The sequence below is a fragment of the Dama dama genome, chromosome 18 (assembly GCF_033118175.1).
Source record: "Dama dama isolate Ldn47 chromosome 18, ASM3311817v1, whole genome shotgun sequence".
In the NCBI taxonomy this organism is placed as follows: domain Eukaryota; kingdom Metazoa; phylum Chordata; class Mammalia; order Artiodactyla; family Cervidae; genus Dama; species Dama dama.
In genome coordinates this window covers 30839819-30866949 of record NC_083698.1, presented here as the reverse complement: position 1 = coordinate 30866949, position 27131 = coordinate 30839819, and the positions used below count along the sequence as shown (strand labels likewise).

At 36.8% G+C, this 27131-nt stretch overlaps 1 protein-coding gene across 4 annotated transcripts in view; it reads right to left on the bottom strand.

Annotated features, from left to right (window-relative positions):
* RUNDC3B (RUN domain containing 3B) overlaps positions 1-27131 on the bottom strand; it is a 161639-nt gene that overhangs the window by 103681 nt on the left and 30827 nt on the right. For 2 of the 4 annotated variants that reach the window (XM_061166322.1, XM_061166324.1), the window contains exon 3: positions 7-57. The exons of the other annotated variants lie outside the window; for them this stretch is intronic. In XM_061166322.1, the coding sequence (XP_061022305.1) occupies positions 7-57 (51 nt within the window). The remainder of the gene's footprint in view (positions 1-6; positions 58-27131) is intronic. 4 annotated transcript variants of the gene reach the window in all.

Genomic DNA, 27131 nt, shown 5'->3' with positions numbered 1-27131 from the left:
GAGTACCTTGGAGAGGTATTTGCAGATGAGACAGCCATCGGCAACTTTGGGAACTCTCTTTAAAAAAAATAAACAACACAGAGATATTTGAGAAACCTGACATGAAGTTTAAAAAGCAAATTGAACAGCCCCAATAACATAGCTACAAATAATCTTGATGCAGTAAACACCACTTGCATCTATTACATAAGATGAACTCAATTAAGATGAATATGGGCTCTACTCAGCATGGAAATCAAACTGGTCTCTTGTAGTCTATCCTGTTGGAGAGGCTGGGGTGTTTAAGTTACAAAAGAGAGAAGCTACTGTTCCCTGTTTATTTTCATCTCCATTACTGCTCCCCAAACATAATAACCTGATAATGAAAGAATGCAAAATGAACAAGAAGCCTGCTGAATTTGCTAGCCTTACACCTCAGAATGTATACAAATGGCCAGGAAAGTTGCTCACTTATTAAACTATGTGACTCAGAAAGTTAACTTTAAAAATAAATGTTCTTTTTTACTGTTAAATTTTTCAAAAAATTATAAAATTCATTTTAAGGAGCAGTTCTCTCTTTTATTGGTTTAAGAAGAGCTAAAGTTTGCATATTTTTTTTCTGAATCATGAGAACAGCACTTAATTATTTAGTAAAATAATCCTTAGTTTAACCAATGTTGACTAAATGCCTACTTTATGCAAAAACACTGTTTTTCCTACAGCTTCCAGCTATTGTTTAACAATCACCATCTGGAAAACTACTATAAATTCTTGCCTATGTTTTCTGGCAATTCCCAGTAGAATTATACAGGAACACTCCAAAGTCAAATTTCTGAATTCATACTCCCCACAGTTGGTATTTTCTTTAATAAGCAAACACTGAAATTCCAATAGGACATGGTCCCACACCTTTCCAAATACCTAGACCTTTTATGAAACTAAACAGAATCAACCAACCAAACACGGTCAGTAATGTATAAAAAAGTAAAAGGAAGGAGATATATATAGTTGTGCTATTGGCTACATCTATGTCTCTACTATTCAGCTCTATCCTCCTACATCCATTTGCATCACTGCAAACAAATATTAAATTTGGAAACACATATCCAAAAGGATCTATAACCAAAAAGTACCCTAGTTGAAGCCCATATTAAAATGGAATGCTCTTTCTACAACAAACAAAATGAAAATCTCTCTGCATTAAATGTAAATCAGAACAGAATGCTTTTCGTTGAAAATGTTAAGAACACCAATTTTTAATGTTTAAACCATGTTTACTAGCTCTGCCTTGAAAGTAGTGTATCTTATCTGTAGTCATTTACATAATCAAAAAGTTATCAAAGTAAAAACAATTTTCAGGAAAACTGTGCTTAAAAAAAAAGTCTCGAATAAGATTCATCATGTTCAGATTTATGTCACGGTTTAATCAACCCCTGGTACAAAATGGGAAACAACTACTGAATCTATTATGAAGCTCAATTTATACTTTAGGGTTTTTTTCAGCTGTCAACATGTTAGTCTTTATGACCTGGTTATGTGTAATATTTTGATTCTGGCTGTGGTACGCCATTTGAAAATTTTAACAACTAAAACATTTCCACTTATTTGTAGGCATTAATTGCTTTGATCATAATTTAATATCTCACTTGAGGTCAGTTATAAGCAACCAGAAGTGTCCAGACCAAAAGACAATCCACCAGATTCCAATCATCTGTAGTCACAGCTCAGCACCGCTCTCGTTCTGTAGATAGAAAGGTGAGGCCCAGAGAGTGCCCACCTAGACCCACCACATCTCTGTTCCCTGCATCCTCATGTTCATCTACTCCTTCGGATGTGGACAAGATCTGACAGATGAGAGAATCAGTCGATTGGCTTTCCTGGTTGAACATGATTTCTTACTACAGTCTCATAAATGGGAAAAATAATGGGGCAGTAAACACAGAGTGTGAATGGGGTAAATATTTTTCATATAAAATTGAAATCCTTAAGCTTAGATGGTGCCAAAAATATATATATATATGAATGGCAAAGCTTACATTATTTCAAAGTGGCTCAAGGAGTGGCTTGTTGGTAGAAAACAGTCTCATTTTCAATTGAAATTAAAACTTTTTGTTTTAAAGTATACAATAATATTTATTTATATATTTTGTTTAAATTATTTAAATATATAAAAGACATAATACATACACAATACACCTGGACAAGAACATAGGCATAGTAATATGTAAATACTTAACATTTATTTACATATTTCACATGTAATTTATGTTACATTACATATTTCATATGTAATTAACATGTAATATTACATATTCAAATCTATTACATATATATAATGTTATATATTTACCATTAAATATATAATGTTAGGAAAGATGAGACAAGACCAAATATTTAAACCAAACTGAAAATGCTTTGTTCAAGAACAAAAGTCATTCAAATGGACCATTATAATTATATAATATATGGTGGTATTAGGTGCTAGTTTCTAAAATTTTATCCAAAAGAAGAATCCACTCAGAAATGGATACCCAATAAAAGAATGCTTAATTATACTGAAGATATAGTATTTTCTGACTTGGAAAGTTGATAATTTTCAAAATCAAATAAGTGTAAGTAAATCAACTTCATAATCTTTATATTAATGTGCAAAATGGCCACCATACAGAAAAGACCACTGCTTTAAACAAATCGATCAGCCTTGGTGATAAGACTGGATATAATACTAATCCATAAATACATTGATTCTTCCCTTTTTTTCAAGTTAGCCCTTGTTAAAACTTTAGTTTTCTATTTATTTTGATTCCTTTGATGACTGAGCTACATTATCATGGTTGATAAAGTCTGATAAATGCTAACAACTATGTAAAACGTGAACCTTTTGTCTCTGCTATATTTAGTCTTATTTTCTCTTTGTGCATGTACACTTTTCTAATAAGGCTACAAGTAGATGATTTTACTTTTATTAAATTAAAGACAGATTCCTGAAAAGATCCCTAGATAGATTTGTAAATTGATTGCCATTTATAAGGCAAATAACAAGACTGATAATCAATGATCAGATAGTAAGTCAGAATTTTCACAAGTTCTCTTTTTAAACTCAGAATACCAGATAGAATATACTCTATCCTGTCATTAATACTAATAATGTTCAAGTTTGTATTGCTTGAAATTTTGAATCTTTAACCATATATTTGTATGTAAGAGAAAAATCACTCAGTGAAGCAATATTTATAACTGCAATATGCACTGTAATTCAGCTAACAATGAAACAGTATCTTTTCTACGTAGCCATTTCCCACATTTTAGTAGCTTCTACAATTAAAATATTATATATAACTTAAACTTCTTAAAATTTGCTTTAAAATGCCATTTACAGGTAAATGTAGGTACATTAGAAATAGTATTTGGTTATTTGATTCAACAATTTTTAAAAACTGAGCACCAAAATCATGCAAATACTTTACATTTGATAAGTCATAGTGACTTTAAAGAAAAAGAATATAGGAAGAATTTTAACCAAATAAAAATATTAGATCATATGCATGAACAACTCACTGAAATGAGAAAATCAGAAAAATGTAGGAACTGAAATTATGATGCTCTCCAAAAATGAATGAAAGTCCATTAAATTGTGCAACCTTTTCCCTGTTCTATAATATGAGAAATATTTACTTCCTTTAAATGAGCAATATTTGAGCATTAAGTGATCTAAACTGTTGAAGTTATGTAACAAAAATTTTACCAACAAAAAACTTTCCATTACCTAAAAGAAACAAAATACGATTTGATAATTACAAGTACTGTAAGTAGCTCTACGCTAATTTGCAAAAATCATAAGATCAAACTGGGAATGTCCTATTATGTTTCTGGCAGAGACTCAAAGGGCTACAGACACAGGTAAACAAACACAAACATGAATTACCATCAGAAACCATCATTTCCTGCTAACTCCAAGAACTGGATTACCTAATAGAATCACAAACTTTTTAAACTCTATTCTATATTTTAAAAAAACACAAAAAATATCCTAGGGAATTCTATCAATAGTAGCTATTATTTAATAAGTCTTTTCATAATGCTTTCTTCCATGTAGTACTCCCTTCTCAAAACCCAACTCTAAATTGTAATTGTTTAATTTGAAGGACTTTTGAAGGGAGGTTCACAAAAAATAAACTTGAAAAACTCTCCAGGGGTAACCAGGTTTAAAATCATTAATAAACCTCTCCTTCTGTAAATAAGACAATGCTTAAATGTGAAGGTTAAAAATTCCTTGAAAATTATGGTTTGGTTCTAAAATATAAAAACTGTTTTGTTCCTATCTCCAAATAAATATAAAAACTTGAGATATCTTTCTTGCTCTTCACCTAGAAACGCCTACAACAAATAACACTAATTACGAGTAGTATGACAATCACACAGCTTCAAACGGGAGCAAATCACCAAGGATGTGGCCACTGTGTGTTTCAGAATTTTAAACATTCAAAACCATATATGATGTGAAACTAAGACAAGAAAAATATTTCAGGTGTTTCAAAACAGAAATAAACTTTCAAGTGAAACATAAGAATAAAATAATAAACTACCAATAATAATTATGTAAGAAGACTAATATCAAGGGAGAAAAAAGTCAGTGATCAAAATGGGCTATAAAATAATGAGTTCCACATAATGTACATAATTATTTTTTATTCTAGACTAATTTTAAAAATTCATTCCACAAAACAAATAAACAAAGTCATAATCTGGAAGTTAGGAAAGGAGATGACTAAACATGAACATACATTCAATCACATTTGTAAATAACAAAATTAAAATAACAAAATGTTGTATATATTTCATATTAATAGAAGACCAAAAATATTTTCCCCTTACCAAATTAAAAATAGTAATATAATAGTATAGTGAGCATACGAGAAAATAACCATATATACTATTGTTGGTACAACCTGATAGATGATAGATAATATAGCAACATACATTAAACATAACACAGTACATATATATCATAATGTGCATACCCTTTAACTTCAATAATTACAATTTTAAGCATTCATTAGCTACTATCATTAATAGAAAACAATTTTAAAGAATTAGAAAACTGTGAAAATTTTTTTCACTGATATATGACAGCATGTTTATGAAAGAGAAATTTGGTAAAACATTTCGATTAGTAAATATGACATTAATTATGGTTCATTTATACAATCGAATATTATATATTTGTTTAAAATGAAATGGAAATATAAACAAGAGAACAGAAGATAGATGCTCAGAAACCTGTACATGACTTTTCATAACAGTACTATTAAAATAGTACTGTTGCTGTAGAAAAAAATGGAAACAATCTAAATGTCCATTAAATGATTAATGAATACACAAAATGTGGTGTATCTACATAATGGAACATTATTCAGCCATTAAAAGGAATGAAGCTCTGGTACCTGTACAAGAAGGATTAGCCTTGAAAAGACGCTAAATTGAAGAATCAAACATAAAAGCCACATATTTACGACTGCGTTTACATGTTTACTGCGTTTACGTTCAGAAGTAAATCCATAAGGACCAAAAGTGTATTAGTGGTTTCCAGGAAATGGGGCGGGTGGGGGCGGGGAGAGAAAAGGAAGTGACTGCTCAGTGGACACAGAGGTTCTCCTGTAACATAATGAAAATCTCCGAGAACTGAGAGCAGTGAGAGTCACACACCACTGTGCGTGTACTGGAACCCAGCATATTGTACACTTTACAATGGTTAAAACAGTGAACTTTGTTATATGAATTTAATCTCAAGTCTTAAAATGCTAACAGGACAAAATGAAACAGAAAAATAGAGTATGACTAACGGCCAAACACAGGTCATAACAAAGAAAATACACATACTGTCTATGTATACATATTCAGATGTGATAGATATACAGAAAGTTGCTAGCTGCAGTTATATCTGGGATTTCTGGAAGGTTTTATTAATACTTCTATGGTTTTATATGTGAACCCCTCGTCATTTTTACATGGAGTAGCAGTGAAAGGGAAGGCAGAAAACAACTGATGGTCCAAGAAGATGAAAGTATAATATACAGAAAGGGGCTAAATGAAGGAATCGTGCTAGAGCTTTATCATTTTCCTCCTTTCTTTCCTTTTTTGAAAAACATAGCAGAACATTAACAAGAATATAAACAAAGTCAAATAGTCCAATGGCCTTTATGGGATAAAATCTTAAAATGAAGAAAGAGGTTTCTCAAAAGGCATCAGAAAAACAAGAAATGATTAAGGGTTATAAGCTTAGGAATACATAAAAGTATAGGAATATGATTTTAATCAGAAAAGATATATGAAGAATGGGAAACTTGAGTGATACTTCAATGTTTCCAGTTACATTTTTTTAACCATACTTGCCTTACAAACTGAAGTTCTCTGTTTTTAGAATCTACACAGCTGCTTATTTACTACTTGAACTGCAAATTGACTACACTACCTAGAGGTTAATTTTATTTCCTATACAATTGAAGAGGCTTCCCCCATGGCTCAGTGGTAAAGAATCTGCCTGTCAATGCAGGTTCAAACCCTGGGTCAGGAAGATCCCCTGGAGAAGGAAATGGCAACCCACTCCAGTATTCTTGCCTGGGAAATCCCATGGACAGAGGAGCCTGGCAGGCTACAGTCCATGGAGTCGCAAGAGCAGGATACGACTTAGCAACTAAAACATACAATTTAAGACACTACGAAAATAACCATCTACATATAACCCTGGATGTTTCAAGAATGTTTGAATATTATAATTTTCTGAGATACAAAATCTGCTGAAGGTTTCCTACACTTCCAAGTATATAATGGAAGTACATTCCAAGAACAGAGTGGCCTTGTCCATTGTCTAAAAGCCAAACTTTGGCAACCTTCAGAGCCACTTTCTTTTCTATTGTATCATGTTTTTTTGGCCTGAGTAGGTGAGTTTTATTAGGTGAGTTATGTTCAAATGTTACTGCAGAAACAATTCAAGTCTCATTTTATGTGCGAACTAAGAATCAAAAGTTGGAGAACATTCAAAAATGAACAAAGAAAATTCAAGAGCCAAATGGAGAGGTTTATCTTTACCATTGTTTCTAACAGAGTTTACACCATACTTCAAAAGGTGGCCTCATGGGAAGGTAACTATTATTTAAGTCAGGAAGAGCTTTGAGGTTCAAGCCAGTGTTCCTGAACAATGCTGAGGTATCATAACAGTTCAACTGGATTGCAGAAATTCTAAAATGTCAAGTCACAGACATTCTACCTTATTTTAAGAGTCTGAATCCAGATGCTATCAGAGAAAAAAAAACAAACAACAAAAACCCCACAAAAAACCAGCCCAGAGATTAGTACTCAGGGGATCAAGAAGTGGAAATTTCTCAAGCGTTCTGTTTTCCAAGAAATATTCACTATATGCCTACCATATCCCAAGCACTGTTCCAAAAATCTAGGCGACATCAATGAACAAAACAAAGATCTTTAGCCTATCGAAGCTTATACTTTAGCAGAGGTAAAGGAATACAATAAACAATAATCATAATGAGTAAATCACACATGTTAGAAGTTAAGACTTTAAAAAATAAGCAGGACAGGGAAAAGAGGTCGGGAATGCTTCAGGTGAAAGGAGGTGAGGTGGGTTCTAATTTAAAATATGCTGGAAGGGTTTACGCTTCAACGAACAGTTTTGAAACAGATGGGGAGTTAACCATTCAGGTGGAGATGTGCAATGGTGCTCTATGATAGCAGTGTCTGGTTCCTCAAGAAAAAGGAGAAGACCAATAAGGCTAGAGCACAGCAACTCAAAAACAGAAAGAGGATTCTCTGTGCACAGTGTAACTAGGGAGCAATGCTGGGAACTGAGGCAAAGGCTAAACTCAAAGCGAGTCAGCAAGACCAATGTGAGGAAGTTTAATTAGCAGATTAAGTCATAGGAAATTTGATACATCAATAGTATCTTATTATATTTGACCATTTGATATATCAATAGTATCTCATTATATTTGTTCCTTTTTCCTTTAATTGATAGGCTTTAATACTCTATGATACTCAGAGCTTTTTCATCTTAATCAGTTATTTTCCACATATCCTTTACAAAATTCACCACTGTATCCCATCTCCGTATCACCTAGTTGAAGTTTTCAAGATGCTTTTTCAAGATTGTTTCTGACCACTTTACTGCTAAATTTCATAATTTTCTTAAACTGTCCAGTCTACAATACACTCTACCACAGTCAAAGTCACAGATGACATCTTACTCAAACTCTTCCAGAAAATTGCAGATGAAGGTAAGCTTCCAAACTCATTCTATGAGGCCACCATCACCCTAATTCCAAAACCAGACAAAGATGCCACAAAAAAAGAAAACTACAGGCCAATATCACTGATGAACATAGATGCAAAAATCCTTAACAAAATTCTAGCAAACAGAATCCAACAACATATTAAAAAAATCATACACCATGACCAAGTGGGCTTTATCCCAGGAATGCAAGGATTCTTTAATATCCGCAAATCAATCAATGTAATACACCACATTAACAAATTGTAAGATAAAAACCATATGATTATCTCAATAGATGCAGAGAAAGCCTTTGACAAAATTCAACACTCATTTATGATTAAAACTCTCCAAAAAGCAGGAATAGAAGGAACATACCTCAACATAATAAAAGCTATATATGACAAACCCACAGCAAGCATCACCCTCAATGGTGAAAAATTGAAGGCATTTCCCCTGAAATCAGGAACAAGACAAGGGTGCCCACTCTCACCACTACTTTTCAACATAGTGTTGGAAGTTCTGGCCACAGCAATCAGAGCAGAAAAAGAAGTAAAAGGAATCCAGATAGGAAAAGAAGAAGTGAAACTCTCACTGTTTGCAGATGACATGATCCTCTACATAGAAAACCCTAAAGACTCTACCAGAAAATTACTAGAGCTAATCAATGAATATAGTAAAGTTGCAGGATATAAAATTAACACACAGAAATCCCTTGCATTCCTATATACTAACAATGAAAAAACAGAAAGAGAAATTAAGGAAACAATACCATTCACCATTGCAACAAAAAGAATAAAATACTTAGGAGTATATCTACCTAAAGAAACAAAGGACCTATACATAGAAAACTATAAAACACTGATGAAAGAAATCACAGAGGACACAAACAGATGGAGAAACATACCGTGTTCATGGATTGGAAGAATTAACATTGTCAAAATGGCTATTCTACCCAAAGCAATCTATAGATTCAATGCAATCCCTATCAAGCTACCAACGGTATTTTTCACAGAACTAGACCAAAGAATTTCACAATTTGTATGGAAATACAAAAAACCTCGAATAGCCAAAGTAATCTTGAGAAAGAAGAATGGAACTGGAGGAATCAACCTGCCTGACTTCAGACTCTACTACAAAGCCACAGTCATCAAGACAGTATGGTACTGGCACAAAGACAGAAATATAGATCAATGGAACAGAATAGAAAGCCCAGAGATAAATCCACGAACCTATGGACACCTTATCTTTGACAAAGGAGGCAAGGATATACAATGGAAAAAAGACAACCTCTTTAACAAGTGGTGCTGGGAAAACTGGTCAGCCACTTGTAAAAGAATGAAACTAGAACACTTTCTAACACCATACACAAAAATAAACTCAAAATGGATTAAAGATCTAAATGTAAGACCAGAAACTATAAAACTCCTAGAGGACAACATAGGCAAAACACTCTCCGACATAAATCACAGCAAGATCCTCTATGACCCACCTCCCAGAATATTGGAAATAAAAGCAAAACAAAACAAATGGGACCTAATGAAACTTAAAAGCTTTTGCACTACAAAGGAAACTATAAGTAAGGTGAAAAGACAGCCCTCAGATTGGGAGAAAATAATAGCAAATGAAGAAACAGACAAAGGATTAATCTCAAAAATATACAAGCAACTCCTGCAGCTCAATTCCAGAAAAATAAATGACCCAATCAAAAAGTGGGCCAAAGAACTAAACAGACATTTCTCCAAAGAAGACATACAGGTGGCTAACAAACACATGAAAAGATGCTCAACATCACTCATTATCAGAGAAATGCAAATCAAAACCACAATGAGGTACTATTACACGCCAGTCAGGATGGCTGCTATCCAAAAGTCTACAGGCAATAAATGCTGGAGAGGGTGTGGAGAAAAGGGAACCCTCTTACACTGTTGGTGGGAATGCAAACTAGTACAGCCGCTGTGGAAAACAGTGTGGAGATTTCTTAAAAAACTGGACATAGAACTGCCATATGACCCAGCAATCCCACTTCTGGGCATACACACTGAGGAAACCAGATCTGAAAGAGACACGTGCACCCCAATGTTCATCACAGCACTGTTTATAATAGCCAGGACATGGAAGCAACCTAGATGCCCATCAGCAGATGAATGGATAAGGAAGCTGTGGTACATATACACCATGGAATATTACTCAGCCATTAAAAAGAATTCATTTGAACCAGTCCTAATGAGATGGATGAAGCTGGAGCCCATTATACAGAGTGAAGTAAGCCAGAAAAATAAAGAACATTACAGCATACTAACGCATATATATGGAATTTAGAAGGGTGATAACGATAACCCTATATGCAAAACAGAAAAAGAGACACAGAAATACAGAACAGACTTTTGAACTTTGTGGGAGAATGTGAGGGTGGGATATTTCAAAAGAACAGCATGTATACTGTCTATGGTGGGGCAGATCACCGGCCCAGGTGGGATGCATGGGACGGGTGCTCCGGCCTGGTGCGCTGGGAGGATCCGGGGGGGACGGGTGGAGGGGGAGGTGGGAGGGGGGATCGGGATTGGGAATGCATGTGGATCCATGGCTGATTCATGTCAATGTATGACAAACCCACTGGAAAAAATAATAATAATAATAATAAAAATTTTAAAAAAATAAAAAAATTTAAAAAAAAAATGAAATTTTAAGTTTTATTTGAGGCACTTTTATGTCTTTCTTGTGTGGACCCCCTCTCTGACCCAATACGGCAGAAAGGATTATTCACTCTTTGGTGCTACATCACGCTTGTTAATACTTCTACTATGACTCAACAATATTAATCTACATCATTTGTTAATATACCTTCCCTTTGCCCTCCAGAACTGATTTCAGGTGAAAGCATGCCTTATTAATCTTTGTATCCCATACAGTAGCAGAGGATCTAGATGGATTCTTAAATAAGAGAATGAATGGTATAAATAGGGTGTGTGTGTGTGTGTGTGTGTGTGTGTGTGTGTGTGTGTGTGTGTGTGTGTGTGTAGATTAGGGGGAAGAAGATGTGCACAGTCAAGTTTAGATTGCTGTGTCTGGAGTGGGCTTTCTGTATTCTGGAGGTCTGTGGTTCCTTTTTATTGTGGAGGATTTATCCAGTGGGTGGGGTTAGACGATTGGCTTGTCAAGGTTTCCTGGTTAGAGAAGCTTGCGTCAGTGTTCTGGTGCGTGGAACTTGATTTCTTCTCTTTGGAGAGCAATGGAGTGCCCAGTAATGAGTTTTGAGATGGGTCTGTGTGTTAGGTGTGACCTTGGGCAGCCTGTATGTTGACGTTCAGGGCTATGTTCCTGCGTTGCTGGAGAATTTGCGTGGTATGTCTTGCTCTAAAACTTATTGGCTCTTGGGTGGTGGTTGGTTTCAGTGTAGGTATGGAGGCTTTTGGACGGTCACTTATAACTTAAAGTTCCATGTAGTCAGGAGTTTTCTGGTGTTCTTAGGTTTTGGGCTTAAGTCTCCTGCCTCTGGATTTCAGTTTTATTCTTCCTGAAGTCTCAGGACTTCTCCAACTATACAGCACTGATAATAAAACTTCTAGGTTAATGGCGAAAAGATTCTCCCCCTTTAGGGACACCCAGAGAGGTTCACAGAGTTACATGAAGAGGAGAAAAGAGAGGAGGGAGATAGAGATGAGCAGGAGGAGAAAAAGGGGGACTCAAGAGGAGAGAGACAGATCTATGCAACTGTCTGTTCCCAGAGTGTTCTCCGTATCTCAGACACCTACAAAGATTCACAGAATTGGATTGGGAAGAGAAGGGGAAAGGAGGAAATAGAGGTGTCCTGAGGTAGAAAACAGAGAGTCAAGATTGGGAGAGAATAATCTTCGGTTTAAAAATAGGGCTTCTCTTTTTTTTTTTTTTTTTTTTTTGTAAGGTTATAGTGTATTGAAAATGAAAATTAAGGAGTAGTAGAGGAGTACTAGAGGACTTTAAAAGAAATAAGAGAAAAAGAAAAATAGAAAAAAGAAGAGAAAAAGGAAAGAAAAAAAAGAAGAAAAAAGGAAAAAGAAAAAAAAAAAGAAAGAGAAAAAACAATTTTTTTTCCCAATTAAAAAAAATCATAAAAATCTATGAAAATGAAAGTGAAGGAGTAATGGGGGAGTAATAGGGAATTTTAAAGGAAAATAAAAGAGAAAAAATAAAAAAGAGAAAAGAAAAAAAGAAAAAAAAATTTTTTTTTTTCCTTCCTTACTTAGGAAAAAAAAAAAAAGGTAAAAATATATCTAGGAATTTCTCTGGAGCTGTTGCGGTCAGTGTGGGTTCGGCTCAGTTTCAGATAGCTCCTCGTTCCAGCTTACGTTTCTCGATATCTATAGGGCCCTTCTGGTGTAGTCCGTGTTTTCTAGAGGGATTTTAATCTGTTGCACCAGTCCCTTCTGAAGCGGTTCCCTTTGTTTATTTGGCTTCTGTTTGCCGGTCTCTTCAGAGCCTCATTTCCGCCCTGACACAGGCGGGCGGAGGTGGACTCTTATTCAGGTAGCTAGTTCCGTCGCTCCGCGGGGAGGGGCTGGCGCTGTGGGGACAGGCTTGCGCCGCGGGGATGGGCTGGCGCTGCCGGGAGGGGCTGATGCTGCTTTCTCCGTCTGCGCTGCTCAGGCTTCCGGCTGTTCTATATGGAGCGCGCCCCGCCCTGCGCGAGGCTCCAGCCCTCGGGTGTTCCACAAAAGCCCGGAACGAAAAGCTGCGCCCGCTCTCTGTGCCTTCCCCGTCAGAGCGGTCCAGGCAGCCAGGGGCTCGGTGGGCGCACTCTCCCCAGGTGTGGCGCGCCCCCTCCCCTCCGCGGACCCAGTCTCAGTTTCCGCTGGCGCCAGTCGGGTGCGCGCGCCTTCTGCCCTCCGCGTCCCCAGCCCCAGTCCCCACCCGCGCCGGTCGGGTGCCTGCGCCCTGTGTCTCGCCGCGACCTTCCCCTCCCCGCTGCCTCCTGCCTCCGGCGGGGCTGGGTCGGTCAGTAGCCTGCGAGCTCCTCTCTGGACTTTGTCGGTCCCTTTGTTCTGCAAACGGCCGGCAGTGTGTTCCGGCCGGTTAATTTTCTCTCTTTTGGTCTCCCACAGTTCAAGTTGGCAACTCACAGAAGCTCCCTCCGATTGTCCTCAGGGCACTCAGGCCCGGACCCTACCCCAAGCAATGCCGCCTAAGACTCCCTTCCCTGGACGGATCTCCGTCCTTCGCTCTTTTGTCTCCCTTTTTATCTTTTATATTTTGTCCTACCTCCTTTCAAAGACAATGGGCTGCTTTTCTGGGCGCCTGATGACCTCAGCTAGCGATCAGAAGTTGTTTTGTGAAGTTTGTTCTGCGTTCTTTTGTTTGTTTGTTCAAATTCTTTTGATGAATTTGTAGGAGAGAAAGTGGTATCCCCGACCTACTCCTCCGCCATCTTGGCTCCTCTCCTCCCACTGTCAAGTTTAAAGCATATGCTCCAGGAAAAGTTTAGGGAACTCACACTATGACTTGTTGCCAAAACAGAGGAAAAGTAGACTTCTATTTAGCCAAGAAAAATGTGAAGGGGTGATGGCTATCTTCCTTGGGGTTTCTTTCTACTATGTTAGGAAATTTATTAACTCCCTAAGGTAACCAAGAATCAAGGAGTGGTAATTTTAAGTATTACAATGAAAGAGTGAAGTCTTTGCCATTTTAAAATGTTTTAATGGGAACTGATAGAACTTGAAGAAGTTATAAATATATGTTGTAATGTACAGTAAGTTTGCTGTTGGTATCAGAGTGCTCAGTCTCTCAGTTGTGTCTGACTGCTTGTGACCTCATGGACTGTAGCCTGCCAGGCTCCTTTGCCCATGAATTTTCCAGGCAAGAATACTGGGGTGGGGTGCTATTTCCTACTCCAGGACAGAACCTGCATCTCTTGCATCTTCTGCATTGGAAGGTGGATTCTTTACCACTAGCACCACCTGGCAAGCCTAGTTCTGTGCATTTTTTTAAATGCAAGCAATTATGTAACCATGATCACAAGATACATAACAGCTCTACAACCCAAAAAACCTTCTTCATGCTGATATTATATTATCAACATCTCTAATCAATAACCCCTGATAACCACTGAATCTCTTCTCTGACATGAAAGTCTGGTCTTTTCTAGAATGTCATACAAATGGAAGCACACAGTATCTGACCTTCAGAGTCTCACTTCTCTCACTTAGCATAATACATCTGAGATTCATAAAGGTTGTTGTGTACAGAGAAGATGTTTTTTCCCTTTTTTTCTCAGTTTGTATGGATTATGTTGCTTTATCTAGTCATCACAGGAGAGACATTTGGGCTGTTTCTAGTTTTCAGTGATTATGAATACAGCTGTTATAAACAGATCTTTGTGTAAAGATAAGTTTCCATTTCTCTTGAGTAAAGAATTAGCTTTTGGGAAACCATTTTGCATTTCCACCAGTAACACATCAATATTTCAAATTCCCCACATCCCTACTAGAAAGGGGCCTAGACTACAGCAGTGCCTGTGATTTTAATTGCACACCCAAGTAACTAATGATACTGAACATGTTTTCACGTGTTTTACATGCCTTTTGCGAATTTCCATTGGTGAAGGGTCTGTTCAAATCTTTTGCCTGTTATTAAACTGGGTTAGACGTTTTCATATTATTACATTTTCATAGTTCTTAGCATATTTTGGGTATAAGCCCTTTGTCAAATATGTGATTAGCAACTATTTTCTCCCAGCCTATGGCTTGTGTTATTCTCTTAACAATGTCTTTTGGAGGACAAAAGTTAGTAATTTTGCTGAGGTCCACATGTCATTATTTTTTGCTTCATGGATTACACTTCTTTTGTTTTATGTAAAATCTGTCTGCCTAATTAAACATAACAAAGATGTTTTATGTTTTTAAGTTTTTATGCTTTTATATTTAGTCTATGATCCATTTTGAATTAATTCTTGTATGTGGTGTGAGGGAGAACTCAAAGTTCACTTTTTGCATATAGAAATATGGATGGAGGTTTTTGACACTGTACAGGAAGCAGTGATCAAGACCACCTCCAAGAAAAAGAAATGAGAAAAGGCAAAATGGTTGTCTGAGGAGGGCTTACAAATAGCTGAGAAAAGAGACCTGAAAGAAAAGGAGAAAAGGAAAGATGTACTCATTTGAATTCAGAGTTCCAAAGAATAGCAAGGAGAGATAAGAAAGACTTCCTCAGCGATCAATGCAAAGAAATAGAGGAAAACAACAGAATGGGAAAGATTAGAGATCTCTTCAAGAAAATCAGAAATACCAAGGGAACATTTCATGCAATGATGGGCACAATAAAGGACAGAAATGGTAGCGACCTAACAGAACCAGAAGATATTAAGAAGAGGTGGCAAGAATACACAGAAGAACTATACAAAAAAGGTTTTCATGACCCAGATAACCATGATGGTGTGATCACTCACCTAGAGCCAGACATCCTGGAATGTGAAGTCAAGTGGGCCTTAGGAAGCATCACTACAAACAAAGCTAGTGGAGGGGACTGAATTCCAGTTGAGCTATTTCAAATCCTGAAAGATGATGCTGTGAAAGTGCTGCACTCAATATGTCAGCAAATTTGGAAAACTCAGCAGTGGCCACAGGACTAGAAAAGGTCAGTTTTCATTCAAACCCAAAGAAAGGCAATGCCAAAGAATGCTCAAACTACTGCACAATTGCACTCATCTCACACGCTAGTAAAGTAATGCTCAAAATTCTCCAAGCCAGGCTTCAACAGTACATGAACTGTGAACTTCCAGATGCTCAAGGTGGATTTAGAAAAGGCAGAGGAACAAGAGATCAAATTGCCAACATCCGCTGGATCACAGAAAGCAGAAAAACCACCATTTCTGCTTTATTGACTATGCCAAAGCCTTTGACTGTGTGGATCACAACAAACTGTGGAAAATTCTTCAAGAGATGGGAATACCAGACCACCTGACCTGCCTCTTGAGAAATCTGTATGAAGGTCAAGAAGCAACAGTTAGAACTGGACATAGAACAACAGACTGGTTCCAAATCAGGAAAGGAGTACGTCAAGACTGTATATTGTCACCCTACTTATTTAACTAATATGCAGAGTACTTCATGGAAAATGCTAGGCTGGATGAAACACAAGCTAGAATCAAGACTGCCGGGAGAAATATCAATAACCTCAGATATGCAGATGACACCACCCTTAATGGCAGAAAGCGAAGAAGAACTAAAGAGCTTCTTGATGAAAGTGAAAGAGGAGAGTGAAAAAGTTGGCTTAAAGCTCAACACTCAGAAAACTAAGATCATGGCATCCGGTCCCATCACTTCATGACAAATAGATGGGAAAACAGTGGAAACAGTGAGAGACTTTAATTTTTTGGGTTCCAAAATCACTGCAGATGGTGACTGCAGCCATGAAATTAAAAGACGCTCACTCCTTGGAAGAAAAGTTATGACCACCCTAGACAGCATATTAAAAAGCAGAGACACTGCTTTGCCAACAAAGGTCCATCTAGTCAGAGCTATGGTTTTTCCAGTAGTCGTGTATAGATGTGAGACTTGGACCATAAAGAAAGCTTAGCGCTAAAGAATTGATGCTTTTGAACAGTGGTGTTGGAGAAGACTCTCGAGAGTTCCTTGGACTGCAAGGAGATCAAACCTATCAATCCTAACGGAAATCAGTCCTGAATATTCCTTGGAAGAACTGATGCTGAAGCTGTAACTTCAATAGTTTGGCCAACTGATGCGAAGAACTGACTCATTTGAAAAGACCCTGATGCTGGGAAAGATCGAAGGTGGGAGGAGAAGGGGATGATAGAGGATGAGATGGCGTCACCGACTCAATGGACATGAGTTTGAGCAAGCTCTGGGAGTTGGTGATGGACAGGGAAGCCTGGTTGTGCTGCAGTTCCACGGGGTAGCAAAGAGTCAGATACAACTGAACGACTGAACTGAGCTGAATCCCATTGTTCTAGCACCATTTTTTGGAAAAGATGACCAATTCACCAGTGAAATGCCTTTTCATCTTAGTAAAAAACCTACCAACCATATCTGTGTGCCTATATTTCTGGACTCTAGTCCATTCTACTTCCCAGGTGGCTCACTGGTAAACAATCTGTCTGCCAAGCCAGAGACCCAGGTTCAATCCCTGGGTTGGGAAGATCCCCTGGGAAGGGAATAGCAACCCACTCCAGAATTTTTGCCTTGGGAAATCCGATGCACAGAGGAGCCAGCTCATGAAATCGCAGAGAGTCGGACATGACTTCGCAACTTATGTGTTTATGTGGATATAAAAGCTTTTACCAATAAATATAAGTAAGTAAATGCTAGTTGCTCAGTCGTGTCTAACTCTGCCACCCCATGGACTGTAGCCCTCCAGGCTTCTCTGTCTATGGGATTCTCCAAGCAAGAATACAGGAGTGGATTGCTATTCCCTTTTCCAGAGGATCTTCCTGACCCACAGACTGAATCCAGGTCTCCTGCATTGCAGGCAGCTTCTTTATCGTTTGAGCTACAGGGAAGTCCTAATATTTAATTTACTTTAATATTTAATTGAAACTGTAATTTACCAATAACACACCCTTTAATCACTATTTCCTGAAAGTTCTCAAAATCAGAGACTTTGAGCATCCAACTTTGTTCTTCCCTTGTGAAACTGTTCTGCCTATTCTAGTTACCTAGTCTAGCCATTTACAGAGTCAGTTTAATATCTACAAAAAAAGCCTGCTAACATTTTGAGAGGACACTGGATCTATAGTCAATGTAGCGAGAACTGACATCTTAACAATATTGAGTTTTAGAGGAATTATCAGGTCCACAATGTCACTAATCCTAAGGCTAAGAAACCCTGCTGTAGACTTCTGCAGACCCCTGCTACACACTGAATGTTTGTGTCTGTCCAACACCGAAACCTGATCCCCAGTGTGACAGTGTTTGAAAGTGGGGCTCTGGGGAGGTTATCACATCATAAGCCCTCATGAATGGGGTTAGGGCCCTTATAAAAGACAGCATTGGTTTCATTTGTTGGAAGGTTTTCAACTACTTATTCAATCTCTTTAACAGATGCAGGGCTAGGCAAGTTATCTATTTCTCTGTTAAGTCTTGTTAGGATTTGTCTTTGAAGAAATTGATCCATTTCATCCATGCTGTCAAATTTATGTTAAGAGTGGTTCATAGTATTTACTTATCCTTTGAATGTGGGATCTATAATGATATGCCCACTTTCACTCCAGATATTGGTAGTTTATGTCTTCTCCTCTTCTTGCTCATTCTGGACCAAGAGTTAATCAAATTAAAATGTATTAATGTTTTAAAACAACTAGGCTTTCATGTGATTGGTTTTATTTATTGTCTTTAGGTTTTCAATTTCATCAATTTCTGCCTTTATCTTTATTATTTTGATCTTTCCACTTGCTTTGGGTTTCATTTTCTCTTGTTTTTTTTTTAGTTTCTTCAGGTGGGATCTTGAATTATTGGCTTTAAAACTTTCTTCTTTTCTAATACAAGCTTCCTTATTTAATGCCTTAAATATCCCTCTAACACTGCTTTAACTTCATTCCATAAATGGTATGACGCATTTACTTTTTCATTCAGTTCAAAATACTTTCTAAGTGTCCTTGAGACTTCCTCTTTGAAATATGAATTACTTATGATTTTTTAAAAATTCCATAATAGTTGGTGATTTTTCAGATCCTTCTGTTCTTAACTTCTAGTTTAATTTTGTTAGAGTCAGAAAACATACTGTGTATGATTTTAATTCTTTTAAATTTGTTAAGGTTTGTGTTATGGCTCAGAATAAGATCTTTTTGAATGCTCCAACTGCCCTTGAAAAGAACATACAACCTACTGCTGTTGGGTGGACTGTTTCATAAATGTCAATTAAGTCAGTTGGTTCAGGTCTTCTATATAATTGCTGTTACAATATTTTTACATGCTGTTTTATTTTTTATTCTTTATATGCTGTAATATTTTTATGCTGTTTTATATTATTGCTGTTATGTTATGCTGTTCAGATCTTCTCTATTACTGATATTCTGTCTATCTGACCTACTGGTTATTATAAGAGTGCTGTAGTCGATGGGGCTTCCCAGATGGTACAGTTGGTAAAGAATCCACCTGCCAGAGCAGGAGACTCAAAAGAGATGAAGTTTCAGTCCCTGGGTCGGGAAGATCCCCTGGAGTAGGAAATGCAACCCACCCCAGTATTCTTGCCTGGAGAATTCCACGGACAGAGGAGCCTGGCAGGCTATGGTCCATGGGGTCACAAAAGGTCAAACACAAGTGAACAATTGAGCATCCACACAGGGACACTGTAGTTGGTAAGTACAACTGTAGATTTCTTTTTTTTTTTTTTTTTTTTTGCCACATTGTGAGCCATGTGAGACCTTACTCTGCTGACCAGGGATCAAACCCATGCCCCCTGCAATGGGAGTATGGAGTCTTAACCACTGCACCAGCAGGGAAGTCCCTACCTGTAGATTTTTCTATCTTTAATTCTCTGGTCAGTTCCATCAGCTTTTGCTTTTTGAAGCTCTGTTAACTGTATGTATCTTAGGATTTTTTATGTTTTCTGGACAAACAGGCTTTTTATTATGTAAATGTCCACATTCAATCACATCAATTTTCATTGTTCTGGAATTCACATTATCTGATATTAATACAGTCACTCCAACTTTTCTTCAATTAGTTTCTGCATGGAATATCTTTTTATATCTTTTAAACTATCTGTAGTACTATAGTAAAGTTTTTTAAAATTTTATATGTTGAGTTTTTCCCCCAAATGATCTCTCTTAATTGGCGTGTCTAGGTCATTTATATTTAATGCAATTAATAATACAATTGGATTTAGTTCTACCAGTTGACTGTTTTCTCTTAGCCTTTTTCCTCCCCCTGCCTTCTTTTGCATAATTTGAATATTTTCAGCATTCCATTTAATTCAGCTGTTAGATTTTTTCCTAGATCTCTTACTATTTTTATAGTCACTGATTAAGGATTACAATGTAAAACCTAACCTTTGAGATATCTGGGATATTAAACACACCAACATTTACATCATAGGCGTCCCTGAAAGAGAAGAGAGAAAAAGGGCCTGAGAAAAACATTTTGAGAGATTATATGAAAAATTCCCTGACATGAGAAAGGAACCACTGACTCGTGTCTGGGAAAGTACAGAGAGTGCCATATGGGATGAAGGCAAGGAGGAACATGCCAAGACACATGTTAGTCCAACTGAACAAATGAAACACAGAGCAAAATTAAAGGCAGCAAGGGAAAAGGAATACATAATTTACAAGTGCTGCTGGTTTAGTTGCTAAGTCATGTTCAACTCTTATGACCCTGTGGACTGTAGCCCACCAGGATCCTCCGCCCATGGGATGTAATCAGAAGAGAAGCCAAGACAAAGAGGAAGAGAAAAAAGATCTCCAAAATAATTAAGAAAATGGCAATAGGAACATACATATACATACTTACTTTAAATGTAAATGGATTAAAAGCTCCAACCAAAAGACACAGACTGCCTGAATGGATGCAAAATCAGACCCATATATATACTATCTACAAGAGACCCACTTCAGATCTAGGAACACATTCAGACTGAAAGTGAGGGGACAGAAAAAGGTATTTCATACAAATGAAAATCAAAAGAAAGCAACATAGCAATGTCCTTCTGAAACTCCTCCCAAAAACTACAGAGGAAAGAACAGTCCTAAGCTCATTTTAGAGGTCATCATCACCCTGAGACCAAAACCAGACAAAGATACCACAAAAAAGAAAATTACAGGCCAATTATCACTAATGAACATAGATGTAAAAATCCTCAACGAAGTACTAGCAAACCAAATCCAACAATACATTAAAAGGATCATACACCATGATCAAGTGGGATTTATCCTAGGGAAATAAGGATTCCTCAATATATGCAAATCAATCAATGTGATACACCCCATCGGCAAACTGAAGAATAAAAACCACATGATTATCTCAATAGATGCAGAAAACACTTTTAGCAAAATTCAACACCCATTTATGTTCAAAAAAAACTCTCTAGAAAGTGAGTACAGAGGGAATCTACCTCAACAAACGAAGGTCATATACAACAAACCCACAGCTAACATCATTCTCAGTGGTGAAAAAATAAAAGCATTTCCTCAAAGATCAGGAACAACAAGGGACGTTTACTCCCATCACATTTATTGAACATAATTTTGGACACCCTAGCCAAGGCAATCAAAGAAGAAAATGAAATAAAAGGAATCCAAATTGGGAAAGAAGTAAAACTGTCACTGTCTGTAGATGACATGATAGTACACACAGAAAACCCTAAAGACACCACCAAACTACTAGAGCTCATCCATGAATTTGGTAAAGTTGCAGGGCACAAAATTAGTAAACAAGTCTTTTGCGTTCCTATATACTAACAATGAAAGATCAGAAAGAAAAATAAGGAAACAATCCCATTTACTGTCACAACTGAAAGAATGAAATACCCAGGAATAAACCTATATAAGGAGGCAAAAGACCTGTAGTCATAAAACTATGAAACAATGATGAAGGAAATCAAAGATGACAAGCAAACATAAGATATACCATGTCCTTGGATTGGAAAAATGACAATATTGTCAAAATAAATATACTACCCAAAGCAATCTAGAGAGACAATTAATTCATATCAAATTACCAGTGGTATTTTTTCACAGAACTAGAACAAAAAAAGTTTTCAATTTGTATGGAAATACAAAAGACCCTCAATAGCCAAAACAATCTTGAGAAAGAAAAATATAGTGGGAGGAATCAGGCTCCCTGACTTCAGACTATACTACAAAGTATACTACAAAGTATTTGATCATCAAAACAGTATGGTACTGGCACAAAAACAGATAAGATAGATTAATGGAACAGAAGAGAAAGTGTAGAGATAAAGCTATGCACCCTGGTCAACTAATAAGACAAACTAGTGAAGAATAAAATAATGGAGAAAAGCCAGTCTCTAATAAGTGGTGCTGAGAAAACTGGACAGCATGTAAAAGAATAGAACTAGAACATTCTTTAACATCATACACAAAAATAAACTCAAAATGGATCAAATACCTAAGATAAGATCCAGACACTATAAAACTCTTAGAGTAAAACAGGCAGAACACACTATAACATAAATTACAACAATATCTTTTTGGATCCACCTCCTAGAGTAATAAAAACAAAAATTAACAAATGGGACCCTTTTAAACTTAAAAGTTTTTGCACAACAAAAGAAAGCATAAACAAAATGAAAACCATTTTCACAAAATGGGAGAAAATATTTGCAAACAAAGAGACCAACAAGGGATTAATCTCCAAAATACACAAATAGCTCATGCAACTCAATATAAAGAAATAAACAACTCAACCAAAAAAGAGGAGGAAGATCTAAACAGACATTTCTCCAAAGACAACATACAGATGGCCAAAAGCACATGAAAAGATCCTCAACATCACTAATAATTAGAGAAATGAAAATCAAAACTACAATGACAGCCTCATACCAGTCGGAATGGCCAACAACAAAAGTATACAAATAATAATGCTGGAGAGGGTGTGGAGAAAAAGGAACCCTCCTGCACTGTTGGCAGGAACATAAATTCGTACAACTATTATGGAGAACACTATGGAGGTTCCTTAAAAAAATTAAATATAGAACTACCATATGACCCAGCAATTCCACTTCTGTGCACAAATCTGGAGAAAACCATACTTCCAAAAGATATATGCACCCCAATGCTCACTGCAGCACTATTTACAATGGCCAAAACATGGAAGCACCTAATATCCACTGACAGAGGGATAGATAAGGAAATGCGGTACATGTATACAGTGAACTATTACTCAGTCATAAAAAGAATGAAATAATGCCGTTAATAGTTTCAATGAGGAATAACCAGGAACACCCTTCACTGTCAAGTAGAAAATGAACTTTGTATCTACAGGAACAAAAAGTATTTAAAAGCCAGGGCTACAGGATGCAAATGGGTGAATTTATGTGTAAAAAAATGGGAAACTCAGAAAAGGGGATCTAAACTCATTGGAAAAGATCCTGATGCTGGGAAGGCAGGGGGAGAAGGGGACGACAGAGGACGACATGGCTGGATGGCATCACCGACTCGATGGACATGAGTTTGAGTAAACTCCGGGAGTTGGTGATAGACAGGGAGGCCTGGCGCTCTGCAATTCATGGGGTCGCAAACAGTCGGACACGACTGAGCAACTGGACTGAACTGAACCTTAAAAATATATACATAATAAATGATATACTGTATTACCTAAATACGAATTTATTAAATATCACAGTGATTATATATTATTATATGTGATATAATATCCAGATATATATATATACAGACACATCTGAGTGTTTTTCATTTTTAAAAAGTTTTCCTGGCATATAGCTGATTCACTATGCTGTCTTAGTTTCTGTCTATACAGCAAAGTTACCAGTTGCACACACAGCCACACTCTTAGATCCTTTTCCCACACAGGTCCTTACAGAGCACTGAGCTGAGTTCCCTGGCACCACTGTTTCTTATTCATCTTTAACTGAAAACCATCGTTTCAATTCTCCAATCTCATTACTACACATAAGCAACGCTCAAGTTCTATAGATACACATACCTTTTTTTCCTGCCATGACACATGGCTTGTGGGATCTCAGCTCCCCAACCAGGGATTAAACCCAGGACGGTGGCAGTGAAAGCACGATGTCCTAACCACTGGACCCCCATGAAGTCTCCAGTCCTGCAGGCTCCGCTCGCACAACGCCTCTGTCTTCATTTCCATCCCCCTGCCATCCAGGTCCGGCTCTCATTACCTTTCAGCCAGACTTCTCTTAACAAACATTTCTGACTCCCTACCGACAAGCTCTCCTAACTCCCCAAGTGTCTAGATATTGTTTCCACATTAATGTGTTTACTCTGATATATTCTTCTGAAACACTTTGAATAACTTCTGACACTATTTTGTCCGACTTTAAACTTCAGGTAATTCAAAGTGGTTCAAAAAGTAATCCCAACTTATCTTTCTACCCTTATTTTGCCCTTCTACATACAGAATTTACCTGGGCAAAGCAAAAGAAACTCCTCAGTATTTCCTGGACATAACTCATTTCCTCTCTCCATTGTTACCTATGATTTATTCCTTATATTCAAATGCCTGCATCTTGACCTAGACATCTCAAATGAAATCTCTTTCAGAAGTTTTTTCTTGATCACTGCCAACATAGGAAGTCTTGCCATTTTTGACTCTTCAAGAGATCTGAGTATTTTTTAATTACATGACAATAGAAACTATGTAAAAAGAACTAATGAATACTTACTATTGGTGCCAGACTTGTTTACCTGACAACATCACACACTTTAATCATTAAGTTTAACTGCTCACTCAAATCAACAACAAAGGATAATGATAACTTTCAAAGAAGAAAAGAAGAGAAAAGTTTGGAACTCTCCATAGAGACAGCAAAAATTTGTCCTTGGAATGGAAAGCAGGAACTTAAGGAAAATCTTCTCTCCTCCCAACACAAAAGTAGAAATACTAGATAAAATATAATAAATACACTTTTAAATATGGCTAACACATGGAAAAAAAACTCACAGAAATCCTTAAGAGGCCAAAAATGAAAAATAAACAGAAAATAAGAGACTCTATAAAACCCTAAAACTGAACGCATCAAAATAGACTCAAAATACAGAAAGCAAAAATAGATATATCTATAAGAATAACTTAATAAATTCATCAGAATACTTTAAAACTTCTGTTATTAATAGATCAAACTGACAAAAATGTGACTAGTATTTGAACAACGTAATCAAGAATTGGGAGAATACAAATTCTTCTCAATATAGAACATTTATTGAAAGTAATAATAAAACATTTATTGAAACTTAGTGTATGCACTAAGCCATTAAGCAAATCTTATAAATTTCAAAAATATCTGCCCGACAGACCAAATTCTCTGATCATAAGTCAATTAACATAGAAATAAAAGTGAAAATGGAAAAGTTATTTTCAGAAACATTAAAAATGAACTTCCAAATAACACAGATGCTAAAGAAGAAATAATAAAAAGTAAAAATTACTTAAAAATGGATATTAGTAAAAAGAAAACATATCCAAACTTCTAAATGTAGCCAAAGCAGCATTTGGAGAGAAGGTTAAAAATCAACAAGGCCAAAAAAAAAAAAAAAAAAGATCAGCAAGGCCAAAAACAAAGCTATTTGTTTTATTAGTCTATTTGAAAGACTAATAAAATTAACAAATCTCTGGCAATAGTGCTCATGAAAACAGAGAAAAAACTAATAATCAATATTAGTGGTATAAAAGGTGACATCTGTGTAGAAAATAATACCAGGGAGTCACTAATAGAGCTTTTGTTTATTCTTTAACAGCAACCTGAATTAAATGCAGGTGGCCCTCTGTATCCATGGATTCAACCAACCACGGATGGGGAAAAGAAAATTTTAATTCCAGAAACTTCCAAAAAGCAAAACTTGAATTTACCAGGCGCTGACAACAATCTACATAGCATTTACACTGTTTTAGGCATTATAAGTAATCTACAGATGATTCAAATTACACAGGAGGATGTGTGTAGGTTATAAGTAAATACTATGCCATTTTATATAAGGGACTTGGGCATCTGCGGATTTTGGTATCCAGGAGGTCCTGAGAACCAATCCTCCAAGGATTTCTAGGAACAACTATATACCATATCCTTCAGAGGAGGGGGATGGCTGGTAAACGATGAAGAGAGGGAGTAGGGTTTTTTGAAAAGCAGAATCGTAGCTTGTAACAATGCCACAAGGATGAACATGTGACTTATCTTTAGATCTCTTCGGTGAGCTTTGAAGTTTTTTAAACCATTCACTTGAATTCATCTATTTTAAGTGCATCACAATGAAAGGAAAAATGGCAACTAGAGGTTAAATAATTAAGAGGATATAGAGGAAACTGACAAGTGTAGAAAAGAATATAGAAATCAACAACCTAAATAGACTGATAAGCACTAAGCAAGTAAATTAGCCATTAAACTGCATTTGTGTATGCACATGGTCTTGTCCCTGCCCCACTCGACCCAGAGTTTTTACTGGCAAATTCTCCCTAATAGATGATTTCAAGATTATGCAAAATTCTTACAAAGAATAAAAGATAAAACACCTTCATTTATTTAATGAGGTGTATATAATCTTGATAACAACAACAAAAAAAAAGTACCAAGTACCAAACAGAAAAATGATAAATTTTGCTCATAAACTCAGAGCCAAAACTTACCACTAGGGCTTCCCTGGTGGCTCAGTGGTAAGGAATCTGCCTGCCAATGCAGGAGACACAGGTTCAACCCCTGGTCTGCGAGGATTCCACATGCCGCAGAGCAACTAGGCCTGTGTACCCCAACTAGTGAGCTTGCGCTCCAGAGGCCAGGAGCCACAACTGCTGAGCCCACGGGCCACAACTCCCGAAGCCTGCACTCGGGAGCCCGATTGGAGAAGCCACTGCAATGAGAAGCCCACGCACCGCAACTAAACAACAGCCCCTGCCTGCCACAACTAGAGAAAAGCCCGCAGCGCAACCGAGAGTCAGCAGAGCCAAAAAGGAAAAAAAACTACATCCTAAATTTTATGAAGTATAGTAAAATAACACATGAGGTCCAAATTAGATTTTTCCCAAGGATATATGGATGAATAAACATTAGAAAAACTACTGATGCAATTATTCATATTAAAAAATCAAAGACTACTCATTCCAGAAAAGATAAAGTACATGCTCTCTCCTTCTGCTAAATACAATCCTAAACCCTGACATTCTATATAAAACAAAGCGAAGAAGATTCTGAAGCTGGAGAATTAAAAAAAAGGACCGACTAGGGACCTTGG